Source organism: Periophthalmus magnuspinnatus, chromosome 21, assembly GCF_009829125.3.
Source record: "Periophthalmus magnuspinnatus isolate fPerMag1 chromosome 21, fPerMag1.2.pri, whole genome shotgun sequence".
Lineage (NCBI taxonomy): Eukaryota > Metazoa > Chordata > Actinopteri > Gobiiformes > Gobiidae > Periophthalmus > Periophthalmus magnuspinnatus.
In genome coordinates this window covers 1,579,720-1,602,941 of record NC_047146.1, presented here as the reverse complement: position 1 = coordinate 1,602,941, position 23,222 = coordinate 1,579,720, and the positions used below count along the sequence as shown (strand labels likewise).

General features: G+C 44.1%; 2 protein-coding genes across 2 annotated transcripts in view; one reads left to right on the top strand and one right to left on the bottom strand.

Annotated features, from left to right (window-relative positions):
- Nucleotides 1-1,356: 1,356 nt before the first annotated feature.
- On the bottom strand, nucleotides 1,357-6,825 carry LOC117389152 (endoribonuclease YbeY-like). The gene is made up of 4 exons (XM_033986760.2): nucleotides 6,288-6,825; nucleotides 5,141-5,272; nucleotides 4,543-4,611; nucleotides 1,357-3,982 (listed from the first exon to the last, which is right to left on the bottom strand). The coding sequence occupies exons 1-4, from the start codon at nucleotides 6,495-6,497 to the stop codon at nucleotides 3,884-3,886; spliced, it is 510 nt and encodes a 169-aa protein (XP_033842651.1). The 5' UTR covers nucleotides 6,498-6,825; the 3' UTR covers nucleotides 1,357-3,883.
- Nucleotides 6,826-7,240: 415 nt separating this feature from the next.
- Nucleotides 7,241-23,222, top strand: part of LOC117389419 (germinal-center associated nuclear protein-like) — a 39,696-nt gene continuing 23,714 nt past the window's right edge. The window contains 12 exon segments of the mRNA XM_055230700.1: nucleotides 7,241-9,058; nucleotides 10,754-11,022; nucleotides 11,755-11,836; nucleotides 13,271-13,436; nucleotides 14,321-14,634; nucleotides 15,656-15,795; nucleotides 17,355-17,558; nucleotides 19,014-19,282; nucleotides 19,436-19,598; nucleotides 21,324-21,420; nucleotides 21,423-21,480; nucleotides 22,857-23,067. Coding sequence (XP_055086675.1) covers nucleotides 7,546-9,058; nucleotides 10,754-11,022; nucleotides 11,755-11,836; nucleotides 13,271-13,436; nucleotides 14,321-14,634; nucleotides 15,656-15,795; nucleotides 17,355-17,558; nucleotides 19,014-19,282; nucleotides 19,436-19,598; nucleotides 21,324-21,420; nucleotides 21,423-21,480; nucleotides 22,857-23,067 — 3,486 coding nt within the window. The 5' untranslated portion in view covers nucleotides 7,241-7,545.

Below are 23,222 nucleotides of genomic sequence, written 5' to 3'. Positions count from 1 at the left end.
ACAGTACTCTTACTCGAGTAAAAGTTGTGTTTCCTCTTCTCTCTGTGAGTCTAAAGTGACTGGAGTTTTATGTAAAAATATGAAATGATCTGAACTTTTGTGTTTCTTGCAGCTGCTTCAGATTTGATTTAGTTTGATTCATTTTTGTGTCTGTGAAATACCAGATTTTTAATATTATTTCATGTTTTTCCTGCAAATGAAATGACTTTAAATTATAAATCAGATGTTACGTCCAGACAGTTCATGTTCACTGTAGTTTTCACAGATACTTTTTCTAACAGCTTTGTACTTGAGTAATAGTATTTTGAAGTAAAGGTACTCTTACTCGGCTGTAACACTCCAGCACTTGTTCTGAAAAGTGTTGAGTGATGCTTTTAAAATGGCAGTTACCTCGTCTTTGGTGAGTTTTCGGTCTTTATTTTGGTCCATGTTGCTGAAGGCCTCCACGCTGCGAGGGCCCCGGGACACGGCCAACGCTTCAACCTCGAAGATCACTGTGGCGTTTGGAGGCACCGGGGCTAAACACACACACGCAAAAAACACTGACGGATTCAAACTGTGGAGCTCATGTCGTCAACATTCACTGGAGGTGTGACGCTAACTGTAGGCACTTCTGCGTCTGAGGCTCTGTTACACAAGTCAGACTTAAATCTGAGCTTTTTTTAACACAATGTGACCAGAAAGAAGAGACTTAAGAGGAAATGCAACAGGAGAACTGATTTGTGCTGTTAAACACGTCTCTCAAACAGAATAATACAGTCTACAGGAAGCTAGCATTAGCATTAACATTAGCATTAGCATTAGCATTAACCAACAGTTTTTCAGTGAGTCTCACCTTTTGTGTAAAATCAAACAGGATCATGAAGTGGTGAGGGGAGGAGTCAGGTGAGAGGAGGAGTCAGGTGAGGGGAGGTGTCAGGTGAGAGGAGGAGTCAGGTGAGAGGAGGAGTCAGGTGAGGAGCCAGATGAGGGGAGGAGTCAGGTGAGGGGAGGAGTCAGGTGAGGAGCCAGATGAGGGGAGGAGTTAGAGTGAGGGGAGGAGTCAGGTGGGTCAGGGGGTTCGTGGACTTACACCTCCTGGTCTTTGGCTCCTGTTTCTCATAAATGACTCATTTATTTTCCCACAGAAAAAACAAACATTTTATTGTCCGTTTCATCAGACGCACAAATCAAAATCATACAAACTGTGCACTTTAGGAGTAATACAACTTTTCACAAACACTACTTTTTCTGAAATGCAGCAATCACGTGTCAAATAAAGTGAAACTACGGAACATTGTGAGGTATTTTAAACTTTTCATTCTCTACGGTTGATTTAAGGTCCCATATTATGCATTTTCAGCCTGATGTCATTTGTGTTTTTGTTTTTTCTTGGTGGGATTGTACCTGTGATTTGTGTATTTTTACAGAACGTTGAGGAAAAAGCCCAAAAATACAGGAAGTAGTAGAATCCCTCTATGTCATGAACACTTTAAATGACAAAGGCGCTTATGTGGCAGTTTAAACCTTCATTTAACAAAATAAAGTTGTGGTTTTTTTTTATTAGTTTAAATAAAACACTAAACTGACTCCTGTCACTTTAAGTCGTGTTCTAACCTCCTCAAAAACAGACCTGGAGTTGTGTTTTGTTTCATTCACATGTTTGAGTCACACTTTATTATTAGTCTGTAACATCTCCAAAGCTCAAAACGCTCTGTTCCACCTTGTGATGTCATCAAGTGGTAGTTTTCAAGTTAACTCCTCCTACTTTTTACCTTTAGTTCAGTAGGAGATTAATAATTCCAGAAGCTGAAATGATCCAAATGATTCTAGAAATGAAGGTGTGTGGAGTTTAAAAACACAGCGGAGCACTTCCTGTATCACATGATGACATCACAAGGTGGAACAGAGTGTTTTCAATTTGAGAGAAGTAGAACTCAGCCTAAATCTGCAGGTTTGTTTGTGTGTTGAAACAAAAAAATGTGAGAATGAAACAAAAAAACAAACAAACAACACAACTCCAGCTCCGTTTGTGATGAGGAAACAACATTAGAACAGATCAGAAAATAAAGTAATACGTCCCCTTTAAGTGTCGTCTCTTGTTTACATTGTGGTTGCTAGGTAACAGTTATGGCATCACCTCCACATCTCTGCAGTGGTGGAAGAAATACTCCATTTTGTTATTCAAGTAAAAAATACAAATACAAATACGTGTTAAAAACAAACCCTCAGACGTTTCAGTAGGTCTCAAAAAAGTAAAATAAAAAGTACTTTAACTTTTCAGTCCTGTTCAAAAACGTAGTGGAGTAGAAAGTACAGATACTGCTCTCAAATGTACTCAAGTAAAAGTAAAAAGTACACACCGTAAAATGTACTCAAGAAAATGTATAGTTAAGTACAGCACATTACTTTGACTTTGTTTTCTTCCACCGCTGCAGATGTGTCCAACCAGGAAGTAAAAAAAACAACAACAAAAAACTCATTTAAAAAGTTACTTTTTTTACCTTCCGGGTTTTACCTTACCACCGGGTGTCGGAGTTTGTACATTAGGTTTACACTACAGCATTACTTAAGTATTCGTGAATGAAACAAAAACAAAAAACTTTATAATGTGGTAAAATGCAGAACATAGGACCTGGAACAAGTGCAAACACTGGAGGATCAGGAAGGCAGTTCATCTGGATTATCACAGCAGTTTAGTCAAGCACCGTCAGGAAAATCAACCATTTAACCCTGTGTGAAACCGGCACCACGGCTCCTACAGTGTGAACGCAGTAGTAGTAGTAGTAGTAGTAGTAGTAGCAGCAGCAGGAGTATTAGAAGTAGTAGTACAAAAGGACAAAACCCCGAGCCGTACACATTCAGTGAGGAGTAAAGTGAGCGTTAGACTGGAGAAACTAAACAGAGACTTCATAAGAGACAGTACAACACGAGAGAGAGCAGCTCAGGACCACAGTCTGCTGTTCATCTCCATAAAAGAATGAACCAACACGACAAAGAGCAGCTCAGGACCACAGTCTGCTGTTCATCTCCATAAAAGAATGAACCAACACGACAAAGAGCAGCTCAGGACCACAGTCTGCTGTTCATCTCCATAAAAGAATGAACCAACACGACAAAGAGCAGCTCAGGACCACAGTCTGCTGTTCATCTCCATCTCAAAGACACTGACCACTGCTTTGAACAGAGTGAGGTTCAGATCTGAGCCACAGAAAAGAAATGGTCTGAGAGGAGAGATAAAGAAGATGTTTTTGTGAGGAAAGACCATCCTTCTTTAAACAGGAATGTGCCTTAGACATAATCCATCCTCATCTATAACACCATCCTCAGACCCAGGCAAAGAACAACAGGTGGAGACAAAAGATATTTATGGTTTCAGTGTAGTTAGTCCTGGTTTAGTCCTGGTTTAGTCCTGGTTTAGTCCTGGTTTAGTCCTGACTTTGTAAACTATGTAAATTCTTGATAAAACTAAGTAGATTCTATTTTACTAAAATTATTGTAAATATTTTTGTAAAAAAATAAAATAAAAAAAATGCTTGTTGCAGTTCTTGTAGTGTCGGTTTGTGTCAGTTTGTGTCATTTTTGTGTCAGTTTGTGTCATTTTTGTGTCAGTTTGTGTCATTTTTGTGTCATTTTTGTGTCATTTTTGTGTCGGTTTGTGTTGGTTTGTGTTGGTTTGTGTTGGTTTGTGTTGGTTTGTGTCAGTTTGTGTCAGTTTGTGTCAGTTTGTGTCGTTTTTGTGTCGTTTTTGTGTCGGTTTGTGTTTGGATTTAAACCGCGGTGCTTTTCTCACACAGGCTCATTATTCGGCTCATGATGCGTCCAGAACATTTCAGAGTTTCGTAAATCTGAACTCAGAATCCTGAGAGGCGCTGAACGCAGCGTTAGTTCTGGTGAGCGCTCTTCATCTCGAGTCCTGGCTGCACTTCTTCATCATGGGCTCTAGGCGGCGCCCTGTGAGCCTGTTAAACTCACTCAGGATGTACTGCTCCCTCTGCGACATCTGGAGAACAAACAAAACACTATTATTATTATTATTTTCTGGGATGAACGGGGCCGTGGTCGACTAAAGACGTGCGCTGCCGATCGATTGGTCGACTACAAAAGCTCTGCGTATCTGTCTCAAACTGCACTCACAAGACGACACCTGCAGGGGGAGCTACTGCAAAAAACTGATATTTATGTAGAAAAAAGACACTAATCCGCTGACTTCCACGTTAGAAAACTGCGGCGCTGACGTCGTTGTAAACTTCAGAGGGTCAGTGAGAAGAAACGACTAGAACACGGATTAAAACTCTGAAAAGTCCAGTTTGCAGAATGCGTCTGATTTAAAAGCTTGTAAAAGTCAACCGTGCACTTTAGGAGGTTAAACAAAACAAGAGGACGTCATTTCAAAGTATATTTCTGTTTTTAATACTCAAACACGCAGGGATGACGTCTAAATCCTCTTCAGACATGTTTTGGATCAAGAATAATGTTACAACTTGGAAAAACAAAAAAATATATATTGATTTCGTGTAATATCTCTTCTATAATAGTATTAAGTCTGGAGCAGATCTTTACCTCGGTCCACTCTTCGTCAGTTTCGTGTCGATAACCCAACAGGTGACAGATGCCATGAGCCGTGACTGCCTGAAAAATAACCCACAATGCAATGCAAAAAATTACAACGCTGCAAAATTGTCAAACCTCCACATCAAACCAATCATATATGAGCGGCTCTGGTTTTTTGGTCGAGTGTTGTCCGAGCAATCTTTCTGATTTTTACACAAGATGCCCTTTCCCAGTGACCAGAGTGGACCGATGTTAAAGAAAGACCCAAAACAATAACAAGAACAACAGCAGGTGCTTGGAGTGAGGTTTGATCTGGCAACCTTTCGGTAAGAGGGTGAATGCTTTACTTTGCTGTTGAGGTTCCTGAAAATGTGCCGTTTAAATCCATTTTGTATTTTTTCTTGAGTTTTCAGACGATCTTAAATCTTATTTGGCAGCGTTTGCTCAAGTGTGCATTGTGTCTCCATGGCGACCGCTGAACATTCCGCCATACGCACACATGTAGAACACCCCCAGCATGACGTCACTGCAAAGTATCTAGTGTACACTGTTGTAAACTGATATGAACAATCGTAATATTTAATAAACACGTTTTAGCCAAACTTACGGTAAGAGCACCGTGGAAATCTAAGGATTCTTCTTGACATTGTTTCATCACAAACTCGACTCCGAGGAACACGTCTCCCAAATTCAGCTCGTCTCTGTGCAGCGGACAGGGAAGTTTTCCGGGTCGGATATCCTGGAAATTCATTATTTCAAGGGTAAATTACTCCATTGCGCCCCTGCATCTGCCTCTCTCCTCTGCGTCATCTGCCTCTCTCCTCAGTATCCTTTCTTCCACCTGACCCTCTCCTTTTGCATCCTCTGCTCCTTCTGACCCTCTCCATCCTCTGCTCCTCTGACCCTCTCCTCTGCTCCCTCTGACCCTCCCCTCCCCATCCTTTGCTCCTCTGACCCTCTCCTCTCCATCCTCTGCTCCCTCTGACCCTCTCCATCCTCTGCTCCTCTCCTCTCATCCTCTGCTCCTCTCATCCTCTGCTCCTCTCCTCTCCATCCTCTGCTCCTCTGACCCTCTCCTCTGCCTCCTCTGACCCTCTCCTCTGCTACTTCTGACCCTCTCCATCCTCTGCTCCCTCTGACCCTCTCCATCCTCTGCTCCTCTCCTCTCATCCTCTGCTCCTCTCATCCTCTGCTCCTCTCCTCTCCATCCTTTGCTCCTCTGACCCTCTCCTCTGCTCCCTCTGACCCTCCCCTCCCCATCCTCTGCTCCCTCTGACCCTCTCCTCTCCATCCTCTGCTCCTCTCCTCTCATCCTCTGCTCCTCTCCTCTCCATCCTCTGCTGCCTCTGACCCTCTCCATCCTCTGCCTCCTCTGACCCTCTCCTCTGCCTCCTCTGACCCTCTCCTCTGCTACTTCTGACCCTCTCCATCCTCTGCTCCCTCTGACCCTCTCCATCCTCTGCTCCCTCTGACCCTCTCCATCCTCTGCTCCCTCTGACCCTCTCCTCTCATCCTCTGCTCCCTCTGACCCTCTCCTCTCCATCCTTTGCTCCTCTCCTCTGCAGTTTTCCCTTCCCGTTTCCTGTCAGTTTTAACCTCATCATCCTTTTACCCCTGTATTCCCTCTCCCTCCTCTGTACATAACTTAACTATCTAATAATAAACCCACATGATGAACACGTGGACATTTCCTGATGTGTAAAGTATGACATGATATAAAACTGCACTTGAATACACCCCGAAACTCAAAATACCTCGTAAAAAGGAAACGACAGAACATCCGTGGGCAGGTTTTTCTTCCTGTAGAGGCTGTTGATCTGCTGTATTCGCTGGTTGTCCACGCAGATGATGCCCAGGTCAAACTTTTGGATCCCCAGTATGTGACGTAGCGTGTCCACGTCTTTACGCAGCCTGGCGCGGCGAATTGGCACCACCTTCTGGAGATTACGCAGCACTACACCCATTCTACCTCCACTACTGTTTTATTAGGAGACTTTTCCAACTGCTACAATCCTATAATAAAACCACAAGCCTAAATGATTCATAAATAACCTAAATTATCGGTCAACAGAGCTTGGACACTAGTCTTTTAGCTCGTTTACGCGCGGTAACGTTGACAGTTGGAGGTAGGAACATTCAAGGTGACACGCCGCTCACTGCGCTGCTTTTTGGAGACAGTTATTACCCAAATACGCGTGGAAAATAGCGTAGAATCCGGTGATAATAGTGCATAGTTATTAAACAAGATGAGAGTATAAAACATCCACGCTTTGAAAGTCCATTGGGGTTTTTCTAATTCGTCTTCCTCTGTTTCATAGTGGCTGAGGCTGAGGTAACGCGTAACACCGCCCCCTACTGCCCGGCTGTCGTGTTTTAATATATTTAAAAATAAAAATAGACCTCATTAAAACTTTAAGTTACGAAAATGGCACATAAAAAAATTTAAATAAAATAAGAGTTATTATTTAAACGCATGTACTGTAAAAAGAAGCCTGTATAAAAAAGCTAGAAAAAAATTTAAAAAAATAAATGCAGGTATTTTGAAACAGTAATAACTTGATTTGTCTTACTTTTATTTTATGTTTAATGTCAGTGAATCAGAATGAATATTATTAATTTTATGGCATTTTCCAAAAAGAGCGGAACCAAAAATCAGAGCGGAAAGGGGACAAAAATAAGCGACGGACCGGAAGTGAGACATGATTGAGCGCCGCTGAGAAGTAACGTCTAACAGCCGTGTTTTTTCTCATTATTAGTGCTTGAGTATATCATATAAGTACAATTGTTCATTATACGAACCATATTGGATAAGATATGCCGCTTTTGATTACTTTTACACTCAAATTTAACCCGTGAGCCGTGTTTTTCGGTTGTTTACTCGCTGCTCGAAAGTGCTCTGCTGTTTTTGGGATCATGCTGTTCGTGTAAACAACTCACGAATCTTATTATTATTATTATTTTTTAAATTCTCCTGCGGATTCGTAAAGGAGTACTGTTTTATTTAGACCAATAATGAATCCATCGAACCCGTTTGGAAGTGCCCAAAGCGGTGCGTTTCAAGCCCCAAGTAACGCCGTCAAACCGGGGCCGTTCCAGCCAGTTTTTGGGCAACAGAGCTCGAGCCAGCCGCAGCAGCAAAACATGGGCTTCTTCGGGTCTGGATTCGGACAAACTTCGTCTTCCGGCGTCTTTGGACATGCCCCTGCGTTCGGTCAACCCGCCGCCACCTCCCAGCCGGTGCTAACGTTCGGGCAAACGTCTTCCGCCCCGCAGCAAGCCCCCGTGTTCGGACAAGGCTCCACCGCCGCCCAGCCACCTCCGGCGTTCGGACAAGCAACTACAACCCCGCTACCAGCTCCGATGTTCGGGCAATCCTCCAGCACGACCCCGCAGCAAGCTCCTCCAGCGTTCGGCCCGCAGACTGGTTCTGTTTTCGGAGGCGGCAGTGGACAAAACGCCGCGCAGGGTTCGGTTTTTGGACAGGCGCCGTCTTTTGGAGCCACTTTTGGACAGTCTGGCGGGTTTGGACAGGGGTTTGGTGGACACGCGAGCGCTTTCGGGGCGCAGCAAACCCTGCAATTTGGGCAAAGTTCCACGTCAAGTTCAGCGCTCAGTTTTGGGCAGCCTGTTTTCGGGCAACCGACCACTACTGCGCCAACTACGAGCATCTTTGGGGCGTCTTCATCCAATGCCAGTCAAAGCACGTCCGAGTTTAGCTTTAAACCAGCAAACGAGGCTGTATTTAAACCGATTTTTAGCGCAAGCACCGAATCCACGACTACAACCACGTCCAATTCAGCCTTCGGAGGAGGAGCGCAGCCAGCTTTGACAGCATCCTCGTCCTCAGGTCTTTTTTCAAGCGTCAAACCTGGAACTGGTGGCTTTACTTTTTCCCAGCCCGCCGTCTTACCCGTGGCCCAACAACCCACAGCGTCCACTTCGAGCACTGCGCCCACAACCGCTTTGCAATTCACATTTTCGCAGCCTGCAACTCCCAACAAGGCCACTTCAAATGTCACCCAGCCCACAACCCCGTCGTCCTTCACGTTTACCTCCAAAACTGTCCAGACGCAGTCAAAACCACCGTTTGGACCGAGCAAATTCGGGCAAACTTTTGGAGAGGCGAAAGACAAAGCAGCGGGCGACAAGGAGAGCAGCGTGGAGCCGACGACGGAGACAAACGTGTTCGCCAGACTCGGCAAAGCGACGAAGCGCAAAGATGACGCGCCCGGATCGAGCGTCGGGAAGGAGGTGACCGAGGAGGAGACCGCGGGGGAGACGGACGCACCGAGACAGCCTCCCAAGCGGCCTCTGGTGCGCAGCCGCGGCCCTCCTCCCGGGCTGTTCGGCCGGGCTCTGAGCGGACTGCGCAGGGAGACGTCAGGAGCGCCCAAAAGAGAAGCGAAGGAGCAGGTTTGGGACGGGGCCGAGGGAGGGGAGACGGAGCGGCAGAGGGCAGCCACCCCCCCGACAACCTCAGCACCGCGAGTGGCCAGGGAGACTGCAGAGAGGCCGGAGGGGACAGGTGAGATCTGTGGGTTTGCGTTCCTCTTAAAGGGCTCATATTACACTGTTCTCTGATCTGTCCTAATGTTGTTTCCTCGTCACACACAGACCTGGAGTTGTGTTTTTTTGTTTCATTCTCACATGTTTAACACACAAACCTGCAGATTTAGGCCGAGTTCTTCTCTCAAACTGAAAACACTCCGTTCCACCTTGTGATGTCATCGTGTGGCGATACAGGAAGTGCTCCGCTGTGTTTTTAAACTCCACACACCTTCATTTCTAGAATCATTTGGATGAATTTAGCCCGAGAATTGACAATCTACTACTGAACTAAAGTTAAAAGGAGGAAATCGCTACATTTAAAACTCTGTTAGATCTAAAAATGCGCAAAATACTTTTACTTTTTCCTCTTTAAGTACATTTTTAAACAGGTATTTTAATAGTTTACGTAGATTTTTTCATGTGATGCTTTTATGTGAGAATTTTTTTGTTCCAGCATTTGTATTTTTTACTTGAATAAATAACAAAATGGAGTATTTCTTCCACCACTGCAGAGATGTCGAGGTGATGCCATAACTGTTGCCTAGCAACCACAATGTAAACAAGAGACGACACTTAAAGGGGACGTATTACTTTATTTTCTGATCTGTTCTAATGTCGTTTCCTCGTCACACACAGACCTGGAGTTGTGTTTCGTTTCATTCACACATGTTTAACACACAAACCTGCAGATTTAGGCTGAGTTGTTCTTCTCTCAAACTGAAAACACTCTGTTCCACCTTGTGATGTCATCATGTGGCGATACAGGAAGTGCTCCACTGTGTTTTTAAACTCCACACACCTTCATTTATAGAATCATTTGGATCATTTCAGACCTGGAGTTGTTCATCTCCTACTGAACTAAAAGTAAAAGGAGGAGGAGTTAAGTTGAAAACTACCACTTGATGACATCACAAGGTGGAACGTTGCATTTTGAGCTTTGTAGATGTTACAGACTAATAATAAAGTGTGACTCAAACATGTGTGAATGAAACAAAACACAACTCCAGGTCTGTTTTTGAGGTGGTATCAGCGTTATAAGAATACTCAAAGATCGCAAGAGTCAGTTTTGAGTAAAGCTGTATTATGTAACTTTTCTAGTGGAGGGTTTGTCATCTGCTTGTCTCCATTAAACATGTACTCAGCTTTAAACAGTTTATTTTATTTTTGTTTTTTAATAACATATTGAAAAAAATACACCTTGTTGTGAGCAGCTCCGCCTCTCCACAGATTTGAGCTGTGATTTGGCATCGTTGCTCCACCTGCTCGTCTCCATGGAGATAATTTTAACGCCACTGTGGACAATTCTAGACAGCACCTGTAATGTCCACTAACCTAAAGATTGGATGAGAGGAGTGTGTTTGTTTGACCTGTTTATTGTGGATTATTGTGTTTAGAGAGAGACATGTTTGTGTCTCAGTGCTAACGCTAATGCTAATGCTAATTTCGAAGCATCATAAATATTAAAACAACACCACACTGAACTGAACTGAAATAATCTACATATAAGAATAACTGGGTGGTTGTCTTTATTTTAATTAATTTGAATTTTAATAGATTGTTTTATGTTTTGTATTTTGCTTTGAGACACGGTGAGCTAGCTAGTGTGCACAGAGCCTAAGAGCCTACTCCATTTGTTTAATCGTATCATACATGTTTGATTCTCCTCACACAGAGCCGTCCTCCTCCTCTTCCTCCTCCTCCGCGGCGTCGCTCTTCTCCTCTCCGTCCTCTTCCTCCTCGCGTCTCGGATCTCGCCGGGAAAGCACGGACTCGCTCGGTGGCCTGTCCCCGAACGACTGCACCGCGCTCCACATCAAACACGTACCCCCCGACCTCAATGTTAAAAAGGTCCTGGAGAAACACTTCGGCGGCTTCGGCAAAGTGCGGCGCGTCTACTGCAAACCGCAGCAGAACTCCGCCGTTGTGCACTTCGACGACCATGTAAGTACGAGAATATGGAACGAGTTTTGGCCCACGAGACTGTTCTAAATGATACACGGGCACTAATCCGTATTAAAGCTTAAACAAATCACACAAATGGAACAAACTTTAACCTGTCTCGATTGGTTTTGATCTGTATTTGAACCACTTTTTTTTAGTTTTCTCCCGTGTTATAATGTTGTTCCCTCATCAAAAACACATCTGAAGAGGTTTTAGACGTCATCCATGCATGTCTGAATAATCTAGCAATCTCTCCTGGGCCCTATTCAAACCCTCCGTACGTTTAGCTGTAAGATCCTGTACGAGGCTCCGCCCACAAGTCTACATCACCCACGCTCCCACACGACAATCCTCCATAAATATACAAAAACATGATACAAAACTGTGCACTACGACGTGACAAACCTGACGTGATGTGCAGTAGTTTCATTAGTGCGACGCAGCTGATTGTGTTGTGATAGTGCTCTGAAGGGGGAGGGGCTTAGCACAGGGAGCAAGGAGAGAGGAGATTCAGAACGACAAAAATAAAGTGAAACTTGTTAATACGTTGTTTTTAGCAATTACAGCATTTTCAAGATTTCAAAATTCATTGCAAGGAAGGTAGGAGACTTTTGTGGCTGAAGTAAATTTTATTAATTCCTGTTTTGCATGTTCTCCCTGTGTCTGGGTTCAAAATCCAGTGAAAATGGATTGATTTCAGTTTCATCCTGAATGTTTTCTGTGCGTTTATAGGCGTCAGCCGCGAGAGCGAAGAAGAAGGGACAGTTTCTCCACCAACATAAACTCATCCTCCTGTGGCAGAAGAAGAAACAGAGTGAGCGCATTTTTATCTTTTATAATCAAACGTTCCGCCGCCTGATCAATGTGAATCAAACAAAATCGCAGTTTGAACAGAGTTTTTGGAGTACCGTGTACCGTGATTTCATCCACAAACTCTAAAATCTCTTTAGTTTGGATAGAGTGGATCCTCGTGTGTGTGGTGTCAGTGCGACTCTGAGCTGCTCCGTCGTGTCGTAACCACAAAACATCACCACGGCAACAGCCAATAAAAACAGAGCGTCAGGGGCGAACGGAGTGACGGACACAGAGCCGCGAGATGCAAACTCAGGAAATGGTGAATAGATGAAGACGAATTTATTGCTCATAAAGTAGTAGGTTAAACTGCAGTATTCTCATCCATGTGCCCTCCCCAGTCCACAAAAACTGCGCTATGATCCAGTTTGAAGTGAAAAAGTAAAGTAAAAAGGTGAGAGCAGATCCTCACGTGTGTCTGTTTACGTCAGGCTGAAGCTGCTGCGGATCAGCGATAGCGACTCTGCTTCCTGTGTCGTTTATCTCCAGCCTTCTGTGCGTTAAAAGCGTTTAGCTGAACCACTGCACCACATTTCACTTAAAATAATAACGCAGTTTTGACTTGTATCTAAACTAGAAGTGCAACGCTCTGACCTTTGGAACACTTCAGATCAGGGGTCCCCAACCTTTTTACTCAAGTGACCTGCCTTTACAAAACGACAAAACGAAACGAGAGCGACTAATTTAAGCGGGAGCAAGAAATTGAGTAAATGTTAGTGCCACGGCGAGTCTTAGATGGAGAACTGTTAGATGCTGATTAAACATAAACCATTATTAATTTATTATTCCACAAAGTTAGGCTTCAAAATGATACTTTTATAATGGTAATTAAGTTTTATTTATTCAGTACAATGCATATAATTCAGAAATTTTTGCGAGCTACTTGGAAGGGGCCGGAGAGCTACTGGTACGTCTCCAGGGGTCTCCAAGCTACAGGTTAGAGACCCGTGGTTTAGAGCCTCAGAGTGAGTCGTTTTACTGCAGACAGTGACGCAAGGTTCACTCAGGACTTTTAGCTTGTGGTGTGCGGTCTCTTCGCTGCAGTCTTTGTGCTCAGAGGTTTAAAATCTCATGCGATTTTCCTCGTGTCCACTCTGCGCTTTTTATCAAAGGTTTTAAAATCATTAAAGACTGAAAAACTCTGTAGCGTGTAGATGGTTTTATTCTGCATAAAAACTGCTAACCCTGTGATTTTTGTATTAGTTTGTTGTTTCATATTTCAGTCTTTTTGTCAGTTCTTCTTGACGTGTTTAAAATGTGAACTTTGAACAGAATCCTTTTACTAAAACATAAATCTAAATCTGATCACTGTGTCGGTCCGTGCTGTCCCAAATGGTTCAGCCTTATAATTTCACGCCACAATGTTTCTCGGTGTAATTCTTGTTTTGATGGGCAGGTCCCGGAGATCCGAGGGCCAGAGGACAGACAGGACAGACAGGACAGCAGCAGCAGGACGCAGGGGGGAAGAGGGACGAGGAGCAGATCCAATCCAAAGTGTCGTCTCCTCTGAAGAGACCCGCCCTCAGACCGCCCACCTTCAGCAGCAGCTCTGGGACCTTCAGGTAAAACTCACGGCTTCATCGACGAGCTGTAACGAGGCGGGGAAATTCATTAAGTGAATTTGGACTGGAGCTGTGCAGAAAAATATCGGTGCCAAATATCGGCAACAGGTACTTTGAAAATAAGGTTATACAGTTGTCCCTCGCTATAATGTGGTTCAGCTTTCGCGGTCTTTTTTTAGTGCAATTTGACATGCTTTTATTTACAGCGTCTGAACGTGCATTGTGTCGTGCGTCCTGATTGGCTGTTGGACTGTAGACCATTGTGTCGTGCGTCCTGATTGGCTGTTGGACTGTAGACCATTGTGTCGTGCGTCCTGATTGGCTGTTGGACTGTAGACCATTGTGTCGTGCGTCCTGATTGGCTGTTGGACTGTAGACCATTGTCCATCAGTCTCCTCCGTGCCGTGTCTCCTGTCCAGTACAGAATGTGTTCAGACAAATTTACATAAACGTTGGATCTCAGTGTGACTCTGAAGTGCTGTACGTTTGCGATTTGTTTTCTCCCCGACAAAACCCACAATGTCGATGAAACGTTCTGCACCAACAAAGACGCCGACGAAGGTTTGAACTTTGAGAGAGTTTAAACGAGAGAGAAATGTGAGAAAATGTTAACGCCTGTGTGAGAAAAGTGTATAAAGTGTGTGGTGAGGGGTTTTACAGACAAAAACAGAGAGAATAATGTAAAAAATAAAGCTGATACTTCGTGGATTTCGCCTGTTGTGGGTTATTTTTAGAACGTAGCCAGGGACCACTGTATTACCAACTTGATGTACTAATGACACTTCCAAATATAGTTGGTTCCAGTTGTGTAATTAAACCAGAGCCATTACAAAATCCCTAATATATTATGTCATCGGTTTAATAAAGTCGTCTCTTCTCCTTAGCTCTCCGGTGAAGAAGTCCCCGATGGCTCGCTCTCTCCAGTTTGAAGACCCTTCGAGAGAGTCCGGCGCAGATTCAGAAATCTCGGACCTGTATGTGTTTCGCACCGTAGACCGCCTAGAACGCACTGTGGACCGCCTAGAAAGCACCGGAGAGCGCGGCATAGAACGCACTACAGACCACATAGAACGCACTGTGGACCGCCCGACGGACCGCCCAGTCCCCTCGTCCCTGCTCCACCTGATCGGACAGACGGCTGAGACCGCAGAGGAGAAATACAGACTGCTGGAGCAACGGGACAAGATACTACGGCAAGGTGAGCCGGTGCTGGAATCATGTGCGTAGGAGCCGTACGGGTGATTTGGTTGCTATGGCGAGGCGTGAGGGGCGGGGTTCACGTGTGCAAAAGGTAGATTCAAAGGCACCGGGGTTTCCTGCTGTCTGGGAGAGGGAGAGGGGAGACGCCGGGTAGCTGCGCCGTTCATTAAACCACCAGAAAATTCACTACGCGACTCAGTTTACTTTTTACAAACGGCAGTGCGTCAGACCGAGGTACCTGACCCGATCTCCCCTCTGAGCGACACAGGCTCAGGGTCGCTACAGTGTGTTTTCAATAAAAATTATATCAGAACCGGTCTAATGATGTGTAGCAAGACCAAGCAATGTAAAAAATAAAGTTCAGTTAACCTCCCGAGACCCGAGCGCTTGAGTGTAAAAAACAAAATGAGAAACAATTGTGCCTCTTGGAGCAATGTGTTTCATTTGAAGTGCTGTTGACAGGTGCAGGAAGACATGTGCCTTTAAATAAAAATAAAAAATAATTTAAAATAATAATAATAATAATAAATCAAAAAAAAAAATTAAAATAAAAAAAATTAAAATTAAATAAAAAAAATAAATAAATATTCTAAACCCTTAAAAATATTCAAAATTGAACATGTTCTTGTTGCTGTTCTTCTAAAAATTTGCACTGTGGCCTAAACAACCCAAAATGTGTTGTCCACAGATGAGGACGCCAGGTCTCAGTAGGTTAAGTTCAGTTTGATTGAATGTTACCTTTTGTATCTGGCAACCTAAAAACTCCATTAGGCTTATTCAAAATGCTATGTTCCAAAACTAACACCATTTTATTTTATGTTTCCGTGCGGTTTTAGTTAAGATCTGTACAAACGTGTAGCGGAATGTGATTCTTGTCTTAGTTTGTCAGTAAAACACAAATTGCAAATCTAACCACTGAGCCCTAGAGTGTGATTTTCGCTACTTTGACAGCGCTGCTCTCAGATGAAGCCAGTATTTATGTTTGAATAATATTAATATGATTGTTTATTTGCTTCCAGGGCGACCGAAGAGGGCGGATCTGAACCTGTCCAAAGCTTTCGTTGGGACCTGTCCTGACATGTGTCCAGAGAAGGAGAGATACATGAGAGAAACCAGGAACCAGCTGAGCGTCTACGAAGTCCTCCCAAACACGGAGATGGTGAGGGGCTATTGGGCGTAGAGCTGGAGACCTACCAAAAATATGTTTAGCGCAATTCTCCTGGAGTCAGATCACCAATTTGACTTTCTTTTTTCATGTTCCACACGACAATTATTAAAAGTCTGACTTGTTTGTTTAAATATCTGAACATCAAAATGGCTTGTCGCTATAACAAATTTTGAAGAACAATATTTTGCTGAAGAAAATATGAGCAAAAATGATAATATTTAAACACATTCATGCCACTGACACGATAAACCTTAAACGGGATTAACAGTTTATTTTACGTTTTCGGATTTTATCCTGATGAAATTCAATATTTTAAATGTAGAATACTTCAGTTTGTGTTGTATTAGCCTTCAAAATTAGCATTAGCGTTAGCATTGAGACACAAACATGTCTCCTCCTGTCCTTTGGTGAAGTATTAATTTTATCTGTGTCGTGTTTAACATGTCGGTGACATCCAGCTCCAGCTCTCCGTCCACTGTCTGATCTTTAAATATTTATTATTATTATTATTTTAGCATAACGCTGCAAAAACTGGACAGAAAGTAGTGACCCTAACAGTGAGGTTGAGCGCTGTTGTGCACAGAGCCTATTGTTTCTACGACCATTACTTTGAGTTTATTGATGCTTGTGTGGCCAGATCATAGACTGTTTATATAAATGCACAGAGCTAACCTGCTAGCCGCCGCGTTCCAAACAGGAAGTGATCAAGGGCGCACTTCCTGCTCCATCGACTCTGGCTCCAATTCACTTTACATTAAAAACTGTCCCCTCTCTCTGTACCTGCTGCTGTCAGACTCGTCATTTTGGTCTTAAATGTTCAGATTAACCCTCTACATGATCCTGGAGTTCTTTTTTTTTTTTTTTTTCTTTTTTGTTATTTTGAGGGGTTTTTTTTGTTATTTTTATTTATTTACTTTTTTGTTATTTTTATTTTTTTCTATTTTGAGGGGTGTTTTTTTGTTATTTTCTTTATTTTTTAGTTATTTTGAGGTTTTTTTTTATTTTTTATTTTTGAGTTGTTTTTTTTGTTATTTTGAGGTTTTTTTTATTTTTATTTATTTACTTTTTTGTTATTTTTATTTTTTGTTATTTTGAGTTTTTATTAATTTTCTTTATTTTTTAGTTATTTTGATGGGGGTTTTTTTGAGTTTTTTTTTTTGTTATTTTGAGTTTTTTGTTGTTATTTTTATTTATTTACTTTTTGTTATTTTTAATTTTTGGTTATTTTGAGTTTTTTTGTTATTTTTATTTTTTGTTATTTTGAGTTTTTTTTGTTTTGTTTTTTGTTATTTTGAGGGTTTTTTTTGTTTGTTTTTTGAGTTTTTTTTTGTTGTTATTTTGAGTTTATTTTCTGCTAATTCACTGCCATTCTCTCTCTGTCTCTGCTGCTTCAGACTCGTTTTGGTCTTAAATGTTCGTATTAACCCTCTACATGATCCTGGGGTTTTTATTTCACTATTGTGTCTGTAAATCAAGATCTGAACATTAATAATAATAATTAGTTGTTGATAAATCTCGCAATCCTAATGAGTTTTTTTTGTTGTTCTCAGGTGGACCACGGCGCCGCCATAAAAGAGTACAGCCGCTCCTCCGCAGACCAGGAAGAGCCTCTGCCACACGAGCTCAGGCCGCTCCCGGTCCTGACCCGGACCATGGACTACATCGTGACCCAGGTCCTGGACCAGGGCCAACTGCAGGACAACTACAGGGACTGGTACGACTTTGTGTGGAACCGCACCAGAGGCATACGCAAGGTGAGGCACGGCGTAGATGTGATCGTTCAAGGGAAACGATCAGGCGCCACTGCTGCGTTTCACATGACGTCATAACATTCTACAGGCCAATAATATTTAATACAGATGCGGGTGAGTTTTTTGTTGAGATACAGTGGATTCTAGGGTCTGGTCCAGGGGTGAAGGGTTCGAGCCAGGATACATATATATGTGTATATGTACATTTTACATTAGAGATTTGACTATATCTTCATCAAACTGTTCCACACGGCGAGTCAGAATTCTGCGTGACGAACTGATTTTTTCAAACTCGCTCTAGCTCTCCGGTCATCCATCTCCACCATGCATTCTTTTAAAACCTCAGAAAGGCTTGCTAGCTTTTGCTCATTTAAATGCCAGCAAAAAATTGTCTTGAATTGCTGTTTGCCGGTGAAAATAAATGTTGCAGAGTTTGTGCGATGGCTGCCAACCTCTGAGCCGCAGCCGCCCGTTCCTGCGTTCACTGCTACAAAGCATCTCAACTACACTAGCAAGCAAAGTGACGGCTCATTCTGTACGTTTTGGAAACCGCAACAGTTTCCTGACATATTAGGCCTTTGATCGGACTTCAGTGAAAAAATATTCCGTTGTCCACTCCGTCTTAAACACTCAGCGCTCACTTTTCTTTGACTAGCTAATTTTTCCATTACAGTGGAAAAGTAAATAAAGGTTTACCCTTACCTATTTTATTATAATTTGGTTATGTTCGGCGGGCCGGATTGATAAGCTCAAAGTGGGGCCGTAGTTTGTCTATGTCTGGTCTAGTCACTAATTAAAATAACTAGGTTCAACATTTGTGCATTTATCTATTGAATAATGGCAAAGTACAGTGTAAACAATAGAGATCATCACATTTAGAAAACCATAAATAGGTTGCGTTCGTTTCAGATGGAGGGCAAGAGCCTGTGTAACTTTATGGAAAGTTTACTGTTTTTGGAAGAAATAGCCAAACTTTCTTTATTTTTTGGGGGGGTTAAATTTTACTTCCTGGTTGGAAATCATGACATTACACTAGAGAATCCCGTAACTGTTACCTAGCAACCATGCACTACACCAAAACTCCTCAAATGTACACAGTAATTATTTATTTAGTTGAAACAGTGTTTGAAGTGTTGGGGGGGGAAAAATGGTTTCTTGCACCTAAAAAATGTGCCGAACTTTTGGATATAATTCTTCTACTGTGATGTCATCAATGTGGGACTCTCTAAAATCATATACTGTTTATTTAAATGGACATAGTAAGTAGGAAGTGAGCGTGGGCGCGCTTTCAGCTCCATTGACTCTGGCTTCAATTGACTTTATGATCAGTGTCAAACTATAATTTAAAACAGGTTTGATCAAAATTGAGAATCAGCAGAACAGCCGCGACATGAACTGCGCTGCGTTTGTTTTGCGTCTGTCGTCTCATATCGTCTCGTCTCTCCCCGTCTCCCGTAGGACATCATCCAGCAGGACTTGAGTTGCCCCGATACCGTCGCTCTGATCGAGAAGTGCACCCGGTTTCACATTCACTGCGCTCACCAGCTCTGCGAGGAACACCTGTCCGCCTTCGACCCAAAGATCAACAACGAGAACATGACCAAGTGCCTCCAGAGCCTCAAGGAAATGTACCAGGACCTGTCCACCAGAGGAGTCTACTGCCCCCGAGAGGCCGAGTTCAGGCAGTACAAGATCCTCCTCAATCTCAACGAGGGCGACATACTACGGTAAAACGCGACAGGGGCCGAACACAGAAACTCCCTTTGTGGTTTAAAGTGCATAGGCGGGTTAAGCAGAGTATCGAAACGCAGATACGAATCGATACTAGAGCTACCTTTGAGCTCGAGTTTCGTAATAATCAATCGTCTTGTGCGTTTCAGGGAGGCGCAGCAGTTACGCCCTGAGGTCCGTAACTCCGTGGAGGTGAAGTTTGCCGTCCAGGCGTTCAGCGCGGTCAGCAACAACAACTTTGTCCGATTCTTCAAACTGGTCCAGTCCGCGTCCTACCTGTCCAGCTGCCTGCTCCACGGATACTTCAACCAGGTATTTACACTGCCACATGTGGAAAGAAGAGCGGGGATCTGAGCGTCACCGTGACACAGAGGAGTTTAAGGAGGAGGAGGAGGAAGAGGGAGGAGGAAGAGGGAGGAGGAAGAGGGAGGAGGAAGAGGGAGGAGGAAGAGGGAGGAGGAAGAGGGAGGAGGAAGAGGGAGGAGGAAGAGGGAGGAGGAAGAGGGAGGAGGAAGAAGGAGGAGGAAGAGGGAGGAGGAAGAGGGAGGAGGAAGAGGGAGGAGGAAGAGGGACAAAGAGCAGGGAGTGTGATTAAGGAGGAGGAGGAGAGGGAGGAGGAGGAAGAGGGACAAAGAGCAGAGAGTGTGATTAAGGAGGAGGAGAGGGAGGAGGAGAAGGAAGAGGGACAAAGAGCAGGGAGTTTGATTAAGGAGGAGGAGGAGAGGGAGGAGGAAGAGGGAGGAGGAGGAGGAAGAGGGACAAAGAGCAGGGAGTGTGATTAAGGAGTAGGAGGAGGTGGAAGGAGGATGAAGGAGTAAGGGGGGGAAGAGGAAGGAGGAGGATGCACAAATAGCAGAGTGTGATTAAGGAGGAGGAGGTAGAAGGAAGAGGAGGGACAGAGAAGGAAGAGGAAGGCGGTGGATGAAGGAGGAGGAGGAGAGGGAGGAGGAGGAAGAGGGACAAAGAGCAGGGAGTGTGATTAAGGAGGAGGAGGAGAGGGAGGAGGAGGAAGAGGGACGAAGAGCAGAGAGTGTGATTAAGGAGGAGGAGAGGGAGGAGGAGGAGGAAGAGGGACAAAGAGCAGGGAGTTTGATTAAGGAGGAGGAGGAGAGGGAGGAGGAGGAGGAAGAGGGACAAAGAGCAGGGAGTGTGATTAAGGAGGAGGAGGAGGAAGAGGGACAAAGAGCAGGGAGTGTGATTAAGGAGTAGGAGGAGGTGGAAGGAGGATGAAGGAGTAAGGGGGGGAAGAGGAAGGAGGAGGATGCACAAATAGCAGAGTGTGATTAAGGAGGAGGAGGTAGAAGGAAGAGGAGGGACAAAGAAGGAAGAGGAAGGCGGTGGATGAAGGAGGAGGAGGAGGAGGAGAGGAAGGAGGAGGGACAAATAGCAGAGACTGATAAAGGAGGAGGTGGAAGGAAGAGGAGGGGAGGGAGAGGAAGGAGGAGGGAGGAGACGAAGGAGATTGTGGAGGAGGAAGACAAAGAGCAGAGTGTGAGTGTAGAGGAGGAGGAGAAGGAGGAGGAGGAGGAGGAGGCTTGAAATCCCATTCACAAAAACAGTCTCCAAACTACAAATAAGTCCCACTGTTTTTGACAAAGATGTTCAACAGAAACAATTCAATTTTTTTTTTTTGCCATTTTGTTTTGTATATTTTTGTTTGTGATTTTTATGAACTGTTTATGAACATGTTAAATATAAACCCTCACGGACAATAATAAATACTTTTACTCTTCAGTCCTGTTCAAACATGTAGTGGAGTAGAAAGTACAGATACTGCTCTCAAATGTGGTGAAATAAACGTAAAAAATATCCACTTTAAACTAAGTGACGCACAGATACTAAAATTAGTTCTTCAGTTCAGTACTTTGTTTTCCTCTTCGTTCCACCGCTGGTTGTAATGAACGCAGATAGTAAGTCTGAATGATACAAGAAGCTAACAGCAAGTAAGTCAAAAGTACAAAATATGTTGCTATAATGTGTACGTAGCTGATGATTAGCGATCCGTCAGCCGCAGTGACGCTCCCCGTGTCTCTGCAGGTGCGCTCTCGGGCTCTGAAGACGCTGAACATGGCGCACACGGTCGGGCCGCGCTCCACCACGTTTCCTCGCGACGACATCGTCCGGATGTTGATGTTCGAGACGGAGACGAAGCTTCGGCTTTTATTCAGCAATACGGACTGAACGTCAGCGATGGGTGAGTGACGAGGGCCGGGCTGCGGAGGGGAAGAGGAGAGGAAGACGTCGTAGGTTCAGGTGGAAGTCACAGGCCCATGTGACTCTGCGGGAGACGCTGTTTATGAAAGAAATGTCCAAACTTCTGCTCTGCAAATGGTGAACCTGCTCATTATTAGTTTGGGATCAGAGCCACAAACGTGTTGTCCTGCTTTAGTCCTGCTTTAGTCCTGCTTTAGTCCTACTTTAGTCCTGCTTTAGTCCTGCTTTAGTCCTGCTTTAGTCCTGCTTTAGTCCTGGTTTAGTCCTGCTTTAGTCTGCTTTAAGTCCTGCTTTAGTCCTGCTTTAGTCCTGGTTTTAGTTCTGGTTTAGTTCTGGTTTAGTCTTGCTTTAATCTTGCTTTAGTCCTGCTTTAGTCCTGGTTTAGTCCTGGTTTAGTTCTGGTTTAGTTCTGGTTTAGTTCTGGTTTAGTCCTGGTTTAGTCCTGGTTTGGTCCTGGTTTGGTCCTGGTTTGGTCCTGGTTTAGTCCTGGTTTAGTCCTGGGTTAATCCTGGTTTAGTCCTGGTTTAGTCCTGGTTTAGACCTGGTTTAGTCCTGGTTTAGTCCTGGTTTAGTCCTGGTTTAGTCCTGCTTTAGTCCTGCTTTAGTCCTGCTTTAGTCCTGCTTTAGTCTTGCTTTAATCTTGCTTTAGTCCTGGTTTAACCCTGCTTTAGTCCTGGTTTAATCCTGCTTTAGTCCTGCTTTAGTCCTGCTTTAGTCCTGGTTTAGTCCTGGTTTAGTCCTGGGTTAGTCCAGCTTTAGTCCTGCTTTAGTCCTGCTTTAGTCCTGGCTCCACAAACTTCATATTAATCTTGTGTCTTAAAGTCCTTTTTACACTCACGTCTTTGGGGTTTTTTAGACGTGTTCTGTCAAAAATGACGACTGGATTGGATCAGTTCAAATCACAAAAATGTTTTCCTCTGACAAATACAGTCTAATCCATAACTTTGGGTCAGAGCGTGTCCCTAACAGCGACGTACGCAGGACTTAAGCCAGACTGACTCTGTGCCCTTGACCCAAAGGTAAAATACAACATGAATATGCAAATATTCTGTTGAGCAGGTCGACTTGGCTCCTCCTTCCGGCCTCGTTCACCTCTCTGGGACATCCCCGACTGCACCGGTCTGTTTTTGGGCCTTGAGTCTCCTCCTCTGCCTTATCTCTGTAAAGGAGTTTCTGCAAAGCCCCAACTGCCTCCCATTATTCAGAAAAGGAGGACTATTATAATGAATGAATGATTTCAGTGTCTCAGGTTAAACTACAGGGATTCTCCAGTGAGCTGACGTCACATGAGCACAGCCCTAAACCCTGTGCCCTTGTACTGTTTATTAAACGTGTTACTGTGTCTCCCGTTTGCAGCGTGGTGGAGCTGAGCCGGACCAGTTTCCAGGACCCGGAGCTTCCCATTTCGTCTCACAGGTCACAGGTCGTCATGTCCAAACGCAGCGTCCTGATCGGTGAAGTGGTGAACGGGGGGCCGCTCCCAAATCCTCCCCAGCACACCCCAGTCTGCAGCTTCGCGACGCGCAGAACAAGTACAGAGACGTCGCCGAGGCAACGCTGTTTAAAGGTACTGAGTTTAAAGGTGCATTATGTAACTTTGCAGGCGGAGAGCTAATTTGCAGTAAATTTCAGACTAAGCTGCTACTTTTTTCCCCCACGCTTTGAACCCTGCGGCCGATAAAACAGTGCGGCTGATTTATAGACTTTTACCGGCTAACGGCC

Coding starts and splice junctions, on each gene's coding strand:
- LOC117389152 (XM_033986760.2), bottom strand. CDS start 6,497: ATGGGTGTAGTGCTGCGTAATCTCCAGAAGGTGGTGCCAATTCGCCGC. Junction 5,273..6,287: donor TGTCGTTTCCTTTTTACGAG/GTATTTTGAGTT, acceptor ATGAATTTCCAG/GATATCCGACCCGGAAAACT. Junction 3,983..4,542: donor CTGACGAAGAGTGGACCGAG/GTAAAGATCTGC, acceptor TTTGTTCTCCAG/ATGTCGCAGAGGGAGCAGTA.